Source organism: Pseudophryne corroboree, chromosome 1, assembly GCF_028390025.1.
Source record: "Pseudophryne corroboree isolate aPseCor3 chromosome 1, aPseCor3.hap2, whole genome shotgun sequence".
Lineage (NCBI taxonomy): Eukaryota > Metazoa > Chordata > Amphibia > Anura > Myobatrachidae > Pseudophryne > Pseudophryne corroboree.
Genome location: NC_086444.1, coordinates 410942208 through 410963188, shown reverse-complemented (window position 1 = coordinate 410963188; position 20981 = coordinate 410942208). Strand labels below are relative to the sequence as shown.

The following is a 20981-nucleotide window of genomic DNA, read 5'->3' as shown; positions in this document are numbered from 1 at the left end:
TAGCCCCACTGCTGGCAATCCGGTGGTCGGGATCCTGGCGCCGGGATCCCAAGAGCCGGTATATCATAGTGCACCCATTAAATACACCCAAATGTATTTTAAAGAGGTATTACTTTCACATTGTTTGTAACAACTCACATCCTGTTTCTCATGGAACAGCAGATCAGCTTTACATTCTACACCTTGGAATCATGTTGGTAGGTAAACTTATTGCTAAATTTGACACAAAGAACATATTAAACATGTATGTAAAAAAAGATATCACTGAACTGGCTGAGGATGTGTATACCATGAAATACAATACAATTTATTATGCAGCAATGCTAGACTATTCATGAGATATAAGCCACATTAAGCAAATGATTCCTCATATGACTGGTGGAAAACAGTGATATTGTAGAATTCAAGAAAACATTTTAGGTTTTTTTAATAGTTGACATCAGAACTGGTGAAAATAAGTTTAGAATTTGAAAAGGATAACATTTTCATATATATCAGCTGCCATAATAGAGGTGCCCTTTAGGTCTAAGCTCAGCTGCACAACTGTGACACAGTTATGACATCACAGTAACTGCTGACATCACGCAGCTACTTATACAGCTGCTGAAGCCCCTGAGTCTCTGTTTTCATGAACCCCAAACAGCAGTGACATCTTGTGATACTGCTAGTTTGTTTATTTTCTCTAAGAGCCCTACTCTTGTCTTCGGACTTAACATGGGATCTAAAAGGAGAAAGAAAGCAAAGATATTCAAAAAGAGCAAAGGAAAGCAGGCAGCAAGAAGAGAGGCGAGAAGAAATGCATTGGTTGAAGGTATGCAGAGAGGCTGGGACACATTGGCAGGATTTATGAAAAGGAATAGAGATCAGTTCCTAAAATCATGTAACAGATGTCAAAGATTATGGCAAGCGAGACACAGGAGAAATGTGGACATTGCTAAAGATCCAGGGGAAGGATGCAGCCATTGGCCAGGTCAGATAAAACTGCCAGAGAAAGAGATGACCAGAAATAAAGCACGCAAAACAAACATAGAAAGACATTGGGACAGACTTGCTGGTTTTCTTAAAAAGAAAAAGAATCAAATTGTAACAGCAGTCAGCAGACGACAACCAGATATACCAACAGTTCAGAAAACTCCAGATGAGAGCATCACTATGCCCACCAACCACCACAGTACTATCCCCTTAACAGTAGAAACATTTACTTTCCACTCTCTACTTGGAACAGGAGGTTTTGGCAAAGTGATGCTCGCCACAGATGCCATTCGTAAGGAAAGAGTGGCAGTTAAGATCATAAAGAAGAGAGAACTCATTAAAGCCTCAAAGACAAGAGGAAAACTAAAAAATGAGGACATTTTGTCTGAGTGTCGGGTACTGCAACTGGCACATGAGTGTAAATTTCTGACCCATGGAAATGCAGTCTTGCACACAACCAGCTATCTCTACTGCGTAATGGAACTGGGTGGCGGAGGGGACCTGTTCCGTTTTATGAAAGAGAATGTAACGCTGAACCTACCCACAATAAAATTTATCGCAGCAGAACTGGTCTGTGGCATGCAGTTCATGCATTCCAGAGGTATAATACACAGAGACCTCAAATTGATGAATGTTTTGCTGACCACCGACGGGCATGTAAAGATCACAGACTTTGGTCTGGCCCTATTGAATGCATATGGAGAAACCAAATCCAGAACACTTGTGGGGACACCTGGCTACATGGCTCCTGAAATTATAACTCGCAGGTCATACAGTGCAGCTGGAGATTGGTTTGCATTTGGTGTTATGCTTTATAAACTCATCTTACAAAAACACCCTTTCCCTGGGAACGCTGCAGTGAAAAGAAGAAAGATCCTTCAGGAAGAACCAACATATTCGGGACTTACTGATCCTGTAACAAAGGATTTTTTATCCAAACTCCTGTGCAAGTACCGGTCTGCCCGGCTCGGGGAAAAGGGCAAGGTGCGGGAACACCGGTTTTTCTATTCAGTTATCTGGGAAAACATAGAGACTGGAAAAACAGCATCCCCAGTCAAACCGCACAGGTGCTCCAACGACACAGATGAAAAACAACAGATTCCTGTGTCCTACAGTGAAGCTTTCAAAGAGCCAATTCCTGCAACAGACCAGAGCCTTTTTGAAGACATTCAATTTGTTTGCCCTAAATGGGGTGAAACGTATCATAATGTGCCAATGGAACCAGATACCATATCATCGGTTGACGGCAATCTGCACAACCAAAAATAGAAACATCTTTAACACGCTGCCTCTGCTGCCTGCCTGATCTGTTCAACATCTTATAACAGGGTGGGAGGAGGGTGGGACTCGAGCTGCAGCCACCTCCACGTGGTGAGTCCTGGGTTGTTGCATGTATTTGTTCGCAACAAGCTGAGAGCTGCAGGAAGAGGTCACTATGTTGAGTTCACTTACTATATCACACTGGGCCTAATTCAGAGCTGATCGCTCCACACCCTGAATCCCATTGTGTTGTGTGCATGTCACATGCAGCTGCTGCAACCCAAAACATGGCGGGTAGCTGCCTGGGATGCTATCGCACCTCTGCAGGGGGCTTAGGTCTTGACATGCGGGCGGACTAGCCCTGTGCTGGGCATCACCCCACATGCCAAAGATTGTGATCGTAGACTACGATCAGCTCTGATTCACCCCCACTATATGGTGAACAGGGCATGTATTATGGGTCCTAACTATTGTATTCTGCTACTTAGCAACAAACAGTATGAGAGAAAACGCTGCCAGATAACTTTGTGGTGGTGTTCTGCGGGCATGCCTTTAGGGCGTAAATACAAAATCTTCAGGCGCCGGTCGGCCGACTAAGATATTATCAGATTTTAAAAAACTAAATTGCAATCCAGGGATACCATGAATTCCCCCTCCTCCAGACTTGATATCACTGCCCTTAGAGATTCCATTTTGAACTTGAACTCCTTCAGAAAGGGGTTTAGCAATTTTAGGTTCAGAATGTGTCTGACAGAACCATCCAGTTTCGGTACTACGAAAAAGTTTGAATAGTAACCTTTGTTTTGCAGATGAGGAGGGACCGGTCATAGGCGTGCGCAGCACATTTTATTAGGGGGTGCACCGTCGGAGGGGTGTGTCTAGCACCGCCTTTTGGGCGTGTCTAGCACCATCTATTGATGGTCAATGCAATATAAAATATCCACCCTTGTACCAATCCTAATAAAGCAGGTACATTGTCAGATGTTGTGGTGTGCACCAAACAAACACCCCTGATGGCACTCACTGCAATTACAAATGCAACTCCTCAGCCTGGTCTGGCTCCCCTCTCTTTCCTCTGCAAGCTGCAGCAGCTTACTTACAAGCCAGTCACTTACTGACACTGACAGTCGCAGACTAGTACTGCTGCTGCTGGAAAAATGAGTGTCGTGTTAATGCTGCTGCTGACCGCATGCCAGTATTGAATTTGTCTTCCTAAGAGGAACGCTGGCTGCATGCTGCTCCTCATCAGTGGCTGGCGTTGGCATAGCATAGAAGGAGAGGGGTGGGCGTGTGAGCAGCATGACGTAATCACATCACGTTGTTTTTGTACATGGAGGTGGAGACGGGAGTTTTAAAGCCGGGGCAGTGGCACCCTTGATTAACCCAGGTGTCCGGTCAGTAATGCAGTCCTGACAGGCTGCAGCGCAGAGGGGATAGTAATCAGCATGCTCGGCGATCGCTGCATCAGGCATGTGAGATCAGGGTGCCAGACATTAGGGGGTGCCTGTGCGCCCCAGGCACCCACCCTGCGCACACCTATGGGACCGGTACAATAACCTGACTTCTGGACGGCTGCCTGCAGAACAGCCCTGTCTGCCAGCAAAGCTGGCAAGCCTGATTTGAAGAATCGGTGAGGAGGGAGATCTTTAAATTCCAGCCTGTACCCCTGGGACACGATATCTTGCACCCAGGGTACAGGCCGGACGACACCCAGAAGTGACAGAAAAGCCTGAGTCTCGCTCCCACCAGCCCCACCTCAGGGGCGTGCAGTCCACCGTCATGTGGAGGACTTCGGCATACCTGAAGCAGGTTTCTGTTCCTGGGAACCGGTCGCAGCCGGTTTCTTGGATTTGGGCCGGCCTCCCCTAAAGAAGGTGTTGGACGGTCTGGCCTTTCGTGGCTTGGCAGCCCAAAAGGTCTGTGATGCAGTTGAAGAAAAGGGTTTCTTCGTAGCAGGTGCAGCTGAGGGAAAAAAAGGTGACTTACCCGCTGTAGCCGTGGAGATCCACGCATCTAACGCTTCCCCAAAGAGAGCCTGACCTGTGTAGGGTAGGGTCTCCACAATTCTCTTGGATTCCGCGTCGGCAGACCACTGCTGCAGCCACAGTCCTCGACGAGCTGAGACAGACATGGAAGAAATTCCTGCAGCCATGGAACCCAGGCCTTTCATGGATTCTAACCAGAAATCCTGCCGAATCTTGAATGTTATGCAAAAACAATTCAACATAAGATTTATCCATAGTATCCAAATCTTCAAGTAATGTGTCTGGCCACTTTACTATAGCTTTGGCAATCCAAGCACTGGCAACAGTGGGACGTAATATAACCCCTGAAGCCGTGTACATGGATTTGAGCGTATTATCAATTTTACGATCAGCCGGCTCTCTCAAGGCGGTGGATCCTAGAACAGGTAAAACCCCCTTTTTTTAGAGTCTGGATACAGATACGTCAACAATGGGCGGGTTTTCCCATCTTTTTCTATCCTCCACACGGAAATGAAACACCACCAGGACCCTTTTAGGGATATGGAATTTTTTCTCAGGGTTTTCTCATGCTTTTTCAAAAATAGCATTTAATTCTTTTGATGCAGGGAAGGTTAGCGAGGCTTTCTTATTTTCAGTAAAGTAAGCCTCCTCAACCTGCACAGGTGTTGTATCAGAAATATTCAACACATCCCTAATGGCCTCTATCATCAACTGCTCCCCTTTTGCAAGAGATGCTGCCCCTCTCAACACATCCCCATCACTGTCCTCAGTGCCAGAATCGGTATCCATGTCATCTTGCATAATTTGCGCAAGAGCACGTTTTTGGGAATATACAGCGGGGGGCCCTGAGGTAACAGAACTGGGCCAGACTGCCATAGAACTCTGTAAAGCCTGAGTTGCAGAATCATTTTGTGCAACCCTAGTAGAAATCTGAGAAATCATAGATTTGATAGAGGATAACCGCTCAGGCTCCCTTGCTGGTATCTGTGCTAAAACAGTGCAATCCTGATTACATGGAATGGGATCATCCTGAGAGGACATATCCTCTGCAGCATATGACACAGAGTCCCTGAATACAGCTTAATGGAGACCACAGACACGCCACACACACACACACACACACACACACACACACACACACACACACACACACACACACACACACACACACGGGCAGAGTTTCACCCCCAAGAATGGCAAGAGAGACACAAAGAATGGAACCAACCCACACACAGCGTTTTTTAGGTATAGGGAGACCCCAACCAGCGCTGACTGTGCACCTTAATAGGTTACACAGCCTGTATACAAGCCTCCCCCCCTTCTACAACCCCCTGGTACCGTGAGAGATAGCTGGAGTTGTTCTGGAGGGACTTGCTCTTCACTGACAGCGTTGTGTAGGCAGGAAAATGGCGCTGAACGCTGCTGGGTCCGCTCTGAGAAGCTCCGCCCCCAAAATGGCGCTGTCTTCCCTCTCTTCATAGGATTATACTGGCCTGAGGAATTATTCTGGCTGAGATCCCGGGACCCCGACAGGCTGTGTGACCAGTGTAGGGTGTAGGCGCTGGCTCAGGGCGCCCCTCACAGCGCCGCACTATGTACCGCTGATCCCCGGAGCGCAGTTAGTACTGCGCTCCATACCCTGTTGCCACCATCTTCACACCGGCCCCCCGCTTGCTAGGGGATTTGGTCACTCACTCGCCACCAATCTTCTGGCTCTGTAAGGGAGTGGCGGCATGCTGCTGGAGTGAGCGATCCCCTGTGGCGGGGAACGATCGGTCCCCTCAGGAGCTCAGTGTCCTGTCAGCGGAGATAGTGGCTCAGACCCTGCAGGGCAGACACTACTCCCCACCTTAGTCCCACGTAGTAGGGAGGCTGTTGCCAGCAGCCTCCCTGTAAAATAATAAACTCTAAAATAAACTTTTACTAAAGAAGCTCTGTAGAGCTCCCCTATCTGTGACCGGCTCCTCCGGGCACATTTTCTAAACTGAGTCTGGTAGGAGGGGCATAGAGGGAGGAGCCAGCTCACACTCTCAAACTCTTAAAGTGCCAATGGCTCCTGGTGGACCCGTCTATACCCCATGGTACTAATGTAGACCCCAGCATCCTCTAGGACGTAAGAGAAATTTAAGAGACAAATCCAGGTTGGTTTCTCCCATTTAAATTATTGTTGCTTTAAATCTGCAGGCTAGAAATTTCAGGCTATTATAAAAAAAACTAGCTGTATCGGACTGTAGATGCAGTGGCGCACTGCAGCCTTTCTTCACAGCCCAGCACACACTGCAGTGGGTCCAGAGATGCTGCTGCAGCCAAATAAAGCAGTCTCTTATTACTGCAGGGAAGGGGGGTTAGCAATGGCACTGATCACACCCCCTCCTGAATCTGTTCCTGGCTGAGGAACGAACGGCGCAGGCTGTGCAGGTCGGCACCTCTCTGCAGTGCAAAAACAATACTTTTGTCCTGGTTAAAAGGGGGCATGGCCACACCTCTGTGATTAGGTCACACCCCTGCATTACAGGGACTGTGGCAGGCTGTCTACGGCCCTGTGTACATGCAGCAACCACAAGTACAGGTTACATTTCAGGATGGGAGGTCAGTTCTGCAGTATACAGAGGGATAAGGAAGAAAAACATATGGTGAATGAGGTTAAAAGGAGGGTGACGAAAGGCTTCATCTTACACACAGTCCAATGTTCTCTCCCTTCTATATCAGGGAAGACTGGCAACTGTGGTGTCATTAAGCAGCACTGATGAACTGAATAATAGGATTTTACTTACCGGTAAATCTATTTCTCGTAGTCCGTAGAGGATGCTGGGGACTCCGTAAGGACCATGGGGAATAGACGGGCTCCGCAGGAGATAGGGCACTTTAAGAAAGCTTTGGATTCTGGGTGTGCACTGGCTCCTCCCTCTATGTCCCTCCTCAAGACCTCAGTTAGAGAAACTGTGCCCAGAGGAGATGAACAGTACGAGGAAAGGATTTTTGTAAATCTAAGGGCAAGATTCATACCAGCCACACCAATCACACCGTATAACTTGTGATAAACTACCCAGTTAACAGTATGAACAATAACATAGCCTCGGTTCAAACCCAATAAACTATAACATAACCCTTATGTAAGCAATAACTATATACAAGTCTTGCAGAAGAAGTCCGCACATGGGACGGGCGCCCAGCATCCTCTACGGACTACGAGAAATAGATTTACCCGTAAGTAAAATCCTATTTTCTCTAACGTCCTAGAGGATGCTGGGGACTCCGTAAGGACCATGGGGATTATACCAAAGCTCCCAAACGGGCGGGAGAGTGCAGATGACTCTGCAGCACCGATTGAGCAAACAGGAGGTCCTCCTCAGCCAGGGTATCAAACTTATAGAACTTTGCAAAGGTGTTTGACCCCGACCAAGTAGCAGCTCGGCACAGTTGTAGTGCCGAGACCCCTCGGGCAATCGCCCAAGAAGAGCCCACCTTCCTAGTGGAATGGGCCTTAATCGATTTAGGCAATGGCAATCCTGCCGAAGAATGCGCCTGCTGAATCGTGTTACAGATCCAGCGAGCAATAGTCTGCTTTGAAGCAGGATCGCCAACCTTGTTGGCCGCATACAGAACAAACAGAGCTTCAGTCTTCCTGATCCTAGCTGTTCTGGTCACATAAATCTTCAAAGCCCTGACCACATCCAGGGACTCGGAATACTCCAAGTCCCATTTAGCCACAGGCACAACAATAGGTTGCTTCGTACAACATGACCACTTTCCAAGTGAGGTATTTCAACTCCACTGTTTTGAGTGGTTCAAACCAAGGTGACTTAAGGAAACTTAATACCACGTTAAGGTCCCAAGGCGCCACCGGAGGTACAAAGGGAGGCTGAATATGCAGCACGCCCTTCACAAAAGTCTGTACTTCAGAAAGAGAAGCCAATTCTCTTTGAAAGAAAATGGATAAGGCCGAAATTTTAACCTTTATGGACCATAAGTTTAGGCCCAAATTCACTCCCGTTTGAAGGAAGTGAAGCAGACGGCCCAACTGGAACTCCTCCGTAGGAGCAGCTCTGGCCTCACACCAAGAAACATATTTTCGCCATATACGGTGATAATGTTTCAACGTCACGTCCTTCCTAGCCTTGATCAGGGTAGGAATGACCTCCTCCGGAATCCCTTTTTCCGCTAGGATCCGGCGTTCAACCGCCATGCCGTCAAACGCAGCCGCGGTAAGTCTTGGAACAGACAGGGCCCCTGCTTCAGCAGGTCCTGCCTTAGAGGAAGAGGCCACGGATCTCCTGTGAGCAACTCTTGCAGATCCGGATACCAAGTCCTCCTTGGCCAATCTGGAACAATGAGGATTGTTCTGACCCTTCTTATTCTTATTATCCTCAACACCTTGGGTATGAGAGGCAGAGGAGGAAACACATAGACCGATCTGGACACCCAAGGTGTCACCAGAGCGTCTACCGCCACCGCCTGAGGGTCTCTTGACCTGGCGCAATACCTCTTTAGCTTTTTGTTGAGGCGGGACGCCATCATGTCTATCTGAGGCAGTCCCCACCGATCCGTGATCTGTGTGAAGACTTCTTGATGAAGTCCCCACTCTCCCGGATGCAGGTCGTGCCTGCTGAGGAAGTCCGCCTCCCAGTTGTCCACCCCCGGGATGAACACTGCTGATAGTGCGCTTACATGGCCCTCCGCCCAGCGTAGAATCCTGGTCGCCTCTGCCATGGCCACTCTGCTCCTTGTGCCGCCTTGGCGGTTTACATGAGCCACTGCCGTGACATTGTCTGACTGAATCAGAATCGGTTTGTTCCAAAGCCATTCCTCCGCTTGGCGTAGGGTGTTGTATATGGCCCTCAACTCCAGGACATTGATGTGGAGACCAGTCTCTAGGCTTGACCAGACACCCTGGAAATTTCTTCCTAGTGCGACAGCTCCCCAACCTCAGAGGCTCGCGTCCGTGGTCACCAGGACCCAGTCCTGAATGCCGAAACTGCGACTCTCCAGGAGGTGAGCACTGCGCAGCCACCACAGGAGAGACACCCTGGCCCTGGGAGACAGGGTAATCCGTTTTTGCATGTGTAGATGGGACCCGGACCATTTGTCCAATAGGTCCCATTAAAAGGTCCTTGCATGGAACCTGCCGAAGGGAATGGCCTCGTATGAAGCCACCATCTTCCCCAGAACCCTTGTGCAATGATGCACTGAAACCTTTTTTTTTGGCTTCAATAGGTTCCTGACCAGAGCTACGAGCTCCTGAGCCTTCTCCACTGGAAGAAAAGCTCTTTTTTGGTCTGTGTCTAGAATCAGGCCCAAAAAGGTCAGACGCGTTGCAGGGACTAGCTGGGATTTCGGTAAATTGAAAATCCAGCCGTGCCTCTGCAACGTCTTCACGGACAGAGACACGCTGTCCAGCAACTTCTCCCGAGATCTCGCCTTCATGAGGAGATCGTCCAAGTACGGGATAATTGTGACGCCCTGCCTGCACAGTAGCACCATCATTTCCGCCATTACCTTGGTGAAAATTCTCGGGGCCGTGGAAAGACCAAACGGCAACGTCTGAAATTGGTAGTGACAGTCCTGTACTGCAAATTTCAGAAACACCTGGTGAGGAGGGAAAATCGGAACATGAAGGTACGCATCCTTTATGTCCAGGGACACCATCCAATCCCCTCCCTCCAGGCTGGCGATGACCGCTCTGAGCGATTCCATTTTGAACTTGAACCTCTTCAAGTACAGGTTCAGGGATTTCAGATTTAAATGGGTCTGACCGAACCGTCCGGTTTCGGTACCACAAACAGGGATGAATAATAACCCTCTCCTTGCTGGAGATGAGGAACTTCTACTATCACCTGTTGAATGTACAATTTGTGAATTGCAGCCAACACCAGCTCCCTTTTCGACGGGGAAGCCGGCAGAGCCGATTTGAAAAACCGGCGAGGAGGCATGTCTTCGAATTCCAGTCTGTATCCCTGGGAAACAATTTCTATTGCCCAGGGATCCACCTGTGAGAGAACCCAGACGTGTCTGAAAAGACGGAGACGTGCCCCCACTTGATCCGACCAGGGACGTGCAGTCAGGGGAGGCAGTGCCTCCCCTGTCATTAATGATTAAGATAATACAAAGAAGATGCATATGACACATATTCTGTGTCATATGTATCCTCTTAATATTATTGTTATCATTGCTCCCCTCCTTATGTGTTTGGGAGGCACCGATCGTGGTGCCTCCCGTTGTCTCTGGGGAAAGGTATGGGAGCGGGGGGCGGGCACGGGCGGGGACTAGCCATGGGCAGTAAAAGCCCATTGAAAATATATGGGAAAGCGGCACCATTAGAGGTGCCGCTTTCATACAGGGACGTGCTTTCAACCTATGAAAGCACGTCCCTGTCAGTGAGGCCACAGTGATTGGCCAGCGGATCCGTCACTGGATCCGCTGTCAATCACTGTGTGGGCGACGCTGGTGGAGGAGGTGCGGGCGGCTGGATGCGGCGGTGGTGCGGGCGGCGGTGGAGCAGGCGGCGGCGGTGCGGGCGGTGGAGGTTTACCTTTAGCCTGCAGAGTTTGGCAGCGGAGCGGTACCAGTTTCAAAAATGGCGCCTCAGCGTAATTTTTTAAATTCAAGATGGCCGCCGCGAGCCAATCACGGCTCGCCGCGTCATTGCCCCGCCCCCTCCGGCTGACTTATATAAGTCAGCGCGAGGCAGAGGAGCGTCAGTCCGACGGCGGAAGAGGAGCTGTGAAGAGCTCCTGAGGAAAGAAGACGCCGGAAGTCCTGGATGGGCGGCGGCTATGCAAAAGAGCTTAGCAGCCGCCGCCCACCAGGTGAAGACGCTGGAAGCCCTGGGGAGGTGACGCATCCCCAGGTGAAGACGCAGGAAGCCCTGGGAAGGCGGCGGCCACGCAAAAGAGCTTAAAGGTCGCCGCCCTCAGGTGAAGATCCAGTTTAATAAAACTTATTTTTAAGGCCGTGTGGTGTTTTATTTTAATATTTTCTTTACAGGTGGACTACAGGTGCCAGCGGGCCCTTTATGTCCGGGCATGCTGGCACTTGTGGTTCTCCAAGTGCCAGCATGCTGGGGCAGGCTTGCTGGGACCTGCAGGCCACCTGTAAAGAACAATATTACTATTCTTTGCAGGTGGACTACAGGTGCCAGCGGGCCCTTTATGTCCGGGAATGCTGGCTCTTGTGGTTCTCCAAGTGCCAGCATGCTGGGGCAGGCTTGCTGGGACCTGTAGGCCACCTGTAAAGAACAATATTAACACACAATGAACCCCGCACCCACCTCCACCAGGGGTGCGGGGCATAGCACTGGGCTATCAGCCCAGTGCTTGTTATTGCTCGGGAGGGCGGACCCCATTTTTATTTTTTGGGGTTCCCACCTTCCGAGGAATTCCAACCCTGAGCTGACTGGCTGGGGGGATGATTAATGTTATGGCAGGGGGACCCCACACTGAGTGTCTCCCCTGCTATGGCATTACTCCCCCTGGCTGGTTCTGCCTAGTGCTGGTTTTATTGATCGGGGGTCCACACTTTTTTTTTTTCCTCGGGGAGGGGGGGGGGGGCTTGTTAGCTGCCAGTGCCTCCCCAACCAGTGACCTCACCGCACGTCACTGGGATCCGACCCCCCCCCCCCCCCCCGGAAAGCCCCAGCGTCATGCGGTGGACTTTGCGGTAGTAGGGGAGGACTTCTGCTCTTGGGAACTAGCTGATTGCAGCTTTTTTCCCTTGCCTTTTCCTCTGGCAACAAAGGACGATCCTCGTACCTTCTTGCTTTTATTGGAACGACAGGACTGCATTTGATAATGCGGTACCTTCTTAGCATGCTGCGGGGGAACATAAGGTAAAAAATTCGATTTACCGGCCGCAGCAGTAGAGACAAAGTCCGAGAGGCTTTCTCCAAACAACTCCTCCCCCTTATAAGGCAATGACTCCATATGCCGCTTTGAGTCGGCGTCTCCCGTCCACTGTCGGGTCCACAAGAGTCGCCTAGCAGAAATAGACATAGCGTTTATTCTGGAGCTTAGTAAACAAATGTCTCTCTGAGCATCCCTCATATACAAGGCAGCATCTCTGATATGCTCAATGGTCATCAGAATGGTATCCCTATCTAAGGTGTCAATCTCCGAAGATAAGGAGTCTGCCCATGCCACGATAACACTACAAACCCAGGCCGACGCCATGGCCGGTCTAACGATAGTTCCTGAATGTGTGTAAATGTGCTTCATGGTAATTTCCTGCTTGCGATCAGCAGGATACTTGAGGGAAGCAGTATCCGGAGAAGGCAGCGCCACCTTCTTGGATAAGCGTGTCAGCGCCTTGTCTACTTTAGGCGAAGATTCCCATCTTATCCTATCCTTCTGTGGAAAAGGATACGCCATAAGAATCCTTTTGGGAACATGTAGTCTCCTACTCGGAGACTCCCAAGCCTTTTCGCACAATTCGCTTAGCTCAAATGAGGACGGAAAGGTGACCTCAGGCTTGCGCAGGAGAACCATCATCTCCGCCATTACTTTGGTGAAAATCCTCGGAGCTGTGGACCGTAATGACAATGCTGCACAGCAAATCTCAGGTAAGCCTGGTGCGGAGGATATATGGGAACATGTAAGTAGGCATCTTTTATGTCGACTGACACCATAAAATCCCCCTCCTCCAGACTGGAGATCACTGCTCGTAGAGACTCCATCTTGAACTTGAATCTTTTCAGAAAGACATTGAGGGATTTTAGGTTTAGAATCGGTCTGACTGAGCCATCTGGCTTCGGGACCACGAACAGGCTCGAATAAAACCCTTCCCCCTGTTGAGACGGGGGCACCGTAACAATCAGTTGATTTTGACACAACTTTAGAATCACAGCGCTTACTATCTGCCTTTCTGGAAGAGAAGCTGGCAAGGCCGATTTGAAAAATTGGTGAGGGGGCACGTCTTGAAACTCTAACTTGTACCCCTGGGTTACTAAGTCTACTATCCACGGATCCAGGTCCGAGTGCACCCAGACCTGACTGAAGAGTTTGAGATGTGCCCCCACAGGTGCGGAATCCCGCAACAGAGCCCCAGCGTCATGCGGTGGATTTGGTAGAAGCCGAAGAGGACTTCTGCTCTTGGGAACTTGCCACCGCCTGCGACCTCTTTCCCCTTCCTCTCGCAGCCAGGAAGGAGGACCCTCGTCCTTTTTTTAATTTATTGGGCCGAAAGGACTGCATCTGATAGTGGGGCGTTTTCTTCTGTTGTGCTGGAACATAAGGTAAAAATGACGACTTACCCGCGGTAGCTGTAGACACCAGGTCAGTGAGACCGTCGCCAAACAATACCCTACCGTTAAACGGTAGAGACTCCATCGCCTTCTTAGAGTCAGCATCAGCATTCCATTGATGAATCCACAACGCTCTCTGACATGGCATTGGCCCTTGATCCCAAAAGGCCAATATCCCTTACAGCTTCTTTTAAATATGCTGCAGCGTCCCTGATGGGACCCAGAGTCAAAAGCACACTCTCTCTGTCTAGGGAATCTACCTCAGATGAAAAGTTATCTGCCCACCGTTCAATAGCGCTACTCACCCATGCCGCAGCAACGGCAGGCCTGAGTAGAGACCCCGTAGTGACATAAATAGATTTCAGTGTATCTTCCTGCTTACGATCCACAGGATCCTTTAGGGCTGCCGTGTCAGGAGACGGAAGCGCCACCTTTTTAGATAGACGCGATAAAGCTTTGTCTACCGTGGGGATTGACTCCCACCTTTCCCTGTCCCCAGAAGGGAACAGATATGCCACTGGAATTCTTTTGGGAACATGTATCCTTTTCTCAGGATTTTCCCAAGCTTTTTCAAAAAGTGCGTTCAGCTCATGAGAGGGAGGAAACGTTACCTCAGGTTTCTTTCCTTTATACATACAGACCCCAGTATCAGGAACAGCGGGGTCCTCAGTGATATGTAAAACATCTTTTATTGCCAAAATCATGTACTGAATACTCTTAGCCAGTTTTGGATGTAACCTGGATCACTATAGTCGACACTGGAATCAGAGTCCGTGTCGGTATCTGTATCTGCTATCTGGGTATATGGCGGTTTCTGTGACCCCGTAAGGAGCCTGGGCCTGTGACAAAGCCACCAGGTCAGTGAGGCCGTCGCCAAACAATACCCTACCGTTAAACGGTAGAGACTCCATTGCCTTCTTAGAGTCAGCATTCCATTGATGAATCCACAACGCTCTCCTAGCCGAGACCGCCATGGCATTGGCCCTTGATCCCAAAAGGCCAATATCCCTTACAGCTTCTTTTAAATATGCTGCAGCGTCCCTGATGTGACCCAGAGTCAAAAGCACACTATCTCTGTCTAGGGAATAAACCTCAGATGATAAGTTATCTGCCCACCGTTCAATAGCGGTACTCACCCATGCCGCAGCAACGGCAGGCCTGAGTAGCGACCCCGTAGTGACATAAATAGATTTCAGTGTATTTTCCTGCTTACGATCCACAGGATCCTTTAGGGCTGCCGTGTCAGGAGACGGAAGCGCCACCTTTTTAGATAGACGCGATAAAGCTTTGTCTACCGTGGGGATTGACTCCCACCTTTCCCTGTCCCCAGAATGGAACAGGTATGCCACTGGAATTCTTTTGGGAACATGTATCCTTTTCTCAGGATTTTCCCAAGCTTTTTCAAAAAGTGCGTTCAGCTCATGAGAGGGAGGAAACGTTACCTCAGGTTTCTTCCCTTTATACATACAGACCCTAGTATCAGGAACAGCGGGGTCCTCAGTGATATGTAAAACATCTTTTATTGCCAAAATCATGTACTGAATACTCTTAGCCAGTTTTGGATGTAACCTGGATCACTATAGTCAACACTGGAATCAGAGTCCGTGTCGGTATCTGTATCTGCTATCTGGGTATATGGCGGTTTCTGTGACCCCGAAGGAGCCTGGGCCTGTGACAAAGCATCTTCCATGGATTTCCTCCATGTCTGGTTCTTAGACTCAGATTTATCAAATCTCTTAGCTAACTTAGTCACATTTGCGTTTAAAACACTTAACATATTCACCCAGTCACCTGTCGGCGGTGCCGACACTGCCACTCTCACAGAATTGCCTGTCCCCACTCCAGCCTCCTCATGGGAAGAGCATTCAGCCTCAGACATGTCGACACACACACACGTACCGACACAACCACACTGGGGCTATAGGAGACAGACCCACACTAAAGCCTGCCAGAGAGACACAGAGAGAGTTCTGCCAGCTCACACCCAGCGTCTATCCCGGTACTGAGGCCAGTAATAAGACTGCCCAGACCTGCTAGCGCTTTTTTCATATAAAATAAATCACCAAATTTTCAGTGCAACCCCCCCCCCGTTTTGCACCCTGTTACTTGCACAGTGTGGAGGTCACGGCCAGCGTCTCTGCAGCCTTCTGTGAAGAGAAAAAATGGCGCTGCTCAGAGCTGTGTGGGTTATGTTAACTTCTATGTCAGTGCTGTCTGAGGTCCCCCCATGCTGCCCAGGGCGCCCCCCCCCTGCGCCCTGCACCCTGCAGTGCCGTCATCTGTGTGGGAGCATGGCGCGCAGCGCGGTACCTCAGACGCGTCTTCTGCCGTCACTGAAGTCTTCCGTTCTTCTCATACTCACCCGGCTTCAATCTTCTGGCTCTGTGAGGGGGGTGACGGCGCGGCTCCGGGAACAAGCAGCTAGGTGTACCAAGTGATCGAACCCTCTGGAGCTAATGGTGTCCAGTAGCCTAAGAAGCAGAGCCCTTGAACTCTTAAGAATTAGGTCTGCTTCTCTCCCCTCAGTCCCACGATGCAGGGAGCCTGTTGCCAGCAGGTCTCCCTGAAAATAACAAACCTAATAAAGTATTTTCCTGAGAAACTCTGGAGAGCTCCTTAGTGTGCATCCAGTCTCACTGGGCACAGAATCTAACTGGAGTCTGGAGGAGGGGCATAGAGGGAGGAGCCAGTTCACACCCATTCAAAGTCTTATAGTGTGCCCAGGGGCGGATTGGGAACAAAAAGTGGCCCTGGAAAAATTTGTACTAGTGGCCCCATTTGGGCAGCACCAGAGGTGTAAGGTATAGCCATAGGCTATGGCAGCAGCACCCTCCCCCCAAGACTTTCCAGAGAGTGGGCATGTCTAGCATCAAGGGGGAAGTTAAAAGGAAATAAAATTAAATATTATGAGCACATTATATGATACATCTTTAGAATTTAGGAAACTAATTCTTTAGAAAGATATTTTCTTGCTTATTACACCAACTGTATCCCAATCACTATTCACTCAATCTTATATGTCAGCCAAGCAGGCACACAGAGCACACACTAGACCATCTGCAATCACAGGCTAAGTGGCAAAGTAATTTTCATATATGCAAATTATTTTGCATCTTATTCATTATGTCTATAAATAGGACCACATGTCCTCACACGAAACAGACCTCGCGGGTGCGTCGGCCCACCGGGAATCTTCCCTGTAAGCCCTATGGCCAATTCGCCTCTGAGTGTGCCATAGTTACCGACATTCTGGCTGCTCTCTGCGGGAGAGAGCAGCCAGGTCGGCTCACAGGGCAGGCAGGGGAGACTGTGACGAAGAGGAGGGGGTGGACCGGAGGCGGGACGGGGGCGGAGCAATGGCGGGGTCACGATGACACCTCATTTAAGCCACGCCCCCGCTCTGTAATGCCGCGATCACCGGCATTACACTGCAGGGGGCGTGGCTATGATGATGCGATTCAGCAAGAATCGCGTCATCGACTGCCCGGACCGCCCACTTTACACACTAAGCGGGCGGACGGGCAGGGGGGACCCCCGCGAATCGGGAGACTTGCCTGCTCTTCCGGGGGGTCGGGAGGGTCACCCGATTTTCGGGAGCCTCCCGGCCATTCCGGGAGAGTAGGCAAGTATGGAGTCTGCCCATGTCTCCTGCGGATCCCATCTATACCCCATGGTTCTTGAAGCATCCCCAGCATTCTCTAGGACGTATGAGAAAAGTGCAGGTAACTTTGCATTCGGAATAAATTATATTACAATACAAGAGGAGCAAACATATTTATATATATTTATATTTATTTATTTGTGTTTTTTTTTGGGGGGGGGCAGGGTAAATACTGGCTGCTTTTGCATGTAGCCCACAAATGTTACATAGCTTTATTTTTACACTGCAACTTAGATTTCAGTTTGGGCACACCCCACCCACATTTAATTCTCTTTGCACATGTAATTTCTTCATATAGGGGGTCTTTCTGAGTTGATCACTCGCTGCCGATTTTCGCAGCGCAGCGATCAGTTAGAAAAACGGCAAAACTGTGCATGACTATGCACTACAATGCACACGCGCGTCGTACGGGTACACACAGCATCGTTGCTGTGCAATGCTTCTAGCGAAGAATCCATTCACACAACCGATCGCAAGGAGATTGACAGGAAGATTGCATCTATGGGTGTCAACTGACCGTTTTCTGGGAGTTTTAGGGAAAACGCAGGCATGTCCAGGCGTTTGCAGGGCGGGTGTCTGACGTCAATTCCGGGACCAGTCAGGCTGAAGTGATCGCAAGGGCTGAGTAAGTTCACACCTACTCAGAAATTGCAAAAAACTTTTTCGTCCCGCTCGGCTGCACAAGCGTTCGCACACTTGCAAAGCGAAAATTCACTCCCCTAGAGGTGGCGACTATCTGATCGCTGCTCTGCAAAAAATAGCTAGCGAGCGATCAACTCGGAATGACCCGCATACTGCAACATGGCTTCGCCCAGGTGCTCAGTTACTTGCTTTATTTTTGCTTTACTTCCAAAACAGAATCAGGCCTATACTTCGCACATCTTGATGATTTTTTTATCTTATAGTTACTTGTGGATTTGAACATTGTTACAGTTACACAGAAGAAGACAAATCTGTCTATTGTAATAGGAGGTTTCTTAACACACACTGAAAGGAGCATGAAGTAAGGACCCCACACTTATCAGGCAGAAATGGTTTGCACTCCCAGAGAAAGTCAACTACAGTAAGCACAACTTAGGTGACATCAGCAAGGCATCAACGTGAGCAGAAATACTGACAAGTAAAGGTCGATGTAGAAAAAATGTCATCATTTTAAAATTATAGTAATTGATGTAAAACGATGTGGTGGTCAGGGGCTAAAACACACGTACTAACAACCGTGCCAGCAGCGTGGCGAGTGCACTGAGCCCGCAAGGGTGCTCTTTTACCCTAGCCCCACTGCCGGCAATCCGGTGGTCGGGATCCTGGCGCCGGGATCCCAAGAGCCGGTATATCATAGTGCACCCATTAAATACACCCAAATGTATTTTAAAGAGGTTATTACTTTCACATTGTTTGTAACAACTCACATCCTGTTTCTCATGGAACAGCAGATCAGCTTTACATTCTACACCTTGGAATCATGTTGGTAGGTAAACTTATTGCTAAATTTGACACGAAGAACATATTAAACATGTATGTAAAAAAAGATATCACTGAACTGGCTGAGGATGTGTATACCATGAAATACAATACAATTTATTATGCAGCAATGCTAGACTATTCATGAGATATAAGCCACATTAAGCAAATGATTCCTCATATGACTGGTGGAAAACAGTGATATTGTAGAATTAAAGAAAACATTTTAGGTTTTTTTAATAGTTGACATCAGAACTGGTGAAAATAAGTTTAGAATTTGAAAAGGATAACATTTTCATATATATCAGCTGCCATAATAGAGGTGCCCTTTAGGTCTAAGCTCAGCTGCACAACTGTGACACAGTTATGAAGTCACAGTAACTGCTGACATCACGCAGCTACTTATACAGCTGCTGAAGCCCCTGAGTCTCTGTTTTCATGAACCCCAAACAGCAGTGACATCTTGTGATACTGCTAGTTTGTTTATTTTCTCTAAGAGCCCTACTCTTGTCTTCGGACTTAACATGGGATCTAAAAGGAGAAAGAAAGCAAAGATATTCAAGAAGAGCAAAGGAAAGCAGGCAGCAAAAAGAGAGGCGAGAAGAAATGCATTGGTTGAAGGTATGCAGAGAGGCTGGGACACATTGGCAGGATTTATGAAAAGGAATAGAGATCAGTTCCTAAAATCATGTAACAGATGTCAAAGATTATGGCAAGCGAGACACAGGAGAAATGTGGACATTGCTAAAGATCCAGGGGAAGGATGCAGCCATTGGCCAGGTCAGATAAAACTGCCAGAGAAAGAGATGACCAGAAAGAAAGCACGCAAAACAAACATAGAAAGACATTGGGACAGACTTGCTGGTTTTCTTAAAAAGAAAAAGAATCAAATTGTAACAGCAGTCAGCAGACGACAACCAGATATACCAACAGTTCAGAAAACTCCAGATGAGAGCATCACTATGCCCACCAACCACCACAGTACTATCCCCTTAACAGTAGAAACATTTACTTTCCACTCTCTACTTGGAACAGGAGGTTTTGGCAAAGTGATGCTCGCCACAGATGCCATTCGTAAGGAAAGAGTGGCAGTTAAGATCATAAAGAAGAGAGAACTCATTAAAGCCTCAAAGACAAGAGGAAAACTAAAAAATGAGGACATTTTGTCTGAGTGTCGGGTACTGCAACTGGCACATGAGTGTAAATTTCTGACCCATGGAAATGCAGTCTTGCACACAACCAGCTATCTCTACTGCGTAATGGAACTGGGTGGCGGAGGGGACCTGTTCCGTTTTATGAAAGAGAATGTAACGCTGAACCTACCCACAATAAAATTTATCGCAGCAGAACTGGTCTGTGGCATGCAGTTCATGCATTCCAGAGGTATAATACACAGAGACCTCAAATTGATGAATGTTTTGCTGACCACCGACAGGCATGTAAAGATCACAGACTTTGGTCTGGCCCTATTGAATGCATATGGAGAAACCAAATCCAGAACACTTGTGGGGACACCTGGCTACATGGCTCCTGAAATTATAACTCGCAGGTCATACAGTGCAGCTGGAGATTGGTTTGCATTTGGTGTTATGCTTTATAAACTCATCTTACAAAAACACCCTTTCCCTGGGAACGCTGCAGTGAAAAGAAGAAAGATCCTTCAGGAAGAACCAACATATTCGGGACTTACTGATCCTGTAACAAAGGATTTTTTATCCAAACTCCTGTGCAAGTACCGGTCTGCCCGGCTCGGGGAAAAGGGCAAGGTGCGGGAACACCGGTTTTTCTATTCAGTTATCTGGGAAAACATAGAGACTGGAAAAACAGCATCCCCAGTCAAACCGCACAGGTGCTCCAACGACACAGATGAAAAACAACAGATTCCTGTGTCCTACAGTGAAGCTTTCAAAGAGCCAATTCCTGCAACAGACCAGAGCCTTTTTGAAGACATTCAATTTGTTTGCCCTAAATGGGGTGAAACGTATCATAATGTGCCAATGGAACCAGATACCATATCATCGGTTGACGGCAATCTGCACAACCAAAAATAGAAACATCTTTAACACGCTGCCTCTGCTGCCTGCCTGATCTGTTCAACATCTTATAACAGGGTGGGAGGAGGGTGGGACTCGAGCTGCAGCCACCTCCACGTGGTGAGTCCTGGGTTGTTGCATGTATTTGTTCACAACAAGCTGAGAGCTGCAGGAAGAGGTCACTATGTTGAGTTCACTTACTATATGACACTGGGCCTAATTCAGAGCTGATCGCTCCACACCCTGAATCCCATTGTGTTGTGTGCATGTCACATGCAGCTGCTGCAACCCAAAACATGGCGGGTAGCTGCCTGGGATGCTTTCGCACCTCTGCAGGGGGCGTAGGTCTTGACATGCGGGCGGACTAGCCCTGT

General features: G+C 48.7%; 1 protein-coding gene across 1 annotated transcript; it reads left to right on the top strand.

The window, feature by feature from the left end:
- Positions 1-19020: 19020 nt before the first annotated feature.
- On the top strand, positions 19021-20656 carry LOC134892146 (protein kinase C delta type-like). Its single transcript, XM_063913589.1, has one exon. The coding sequence runs from the start codon at positions 19099-19101 to the stop codon at positions 20623-20625; it is 1527 nt and encodes a 508-aa protein (XP_063769659.1). The 5' UTR covers positions 19021-19098; the 3' UTR covers positions 20626-20656.
- The last annotated feature ends 325 nt before the right edge of the window (positions 20657-20981 follow it).

Coding starts and splice junctions, on each gene's coding strand:
- LOC134892146 (XM_063913589.1), top strand. CDS start 19,099: ATGGGATCTAAAAGGAGAAAGAAAGCAAAGATATTCAAGAAGAGCAAA.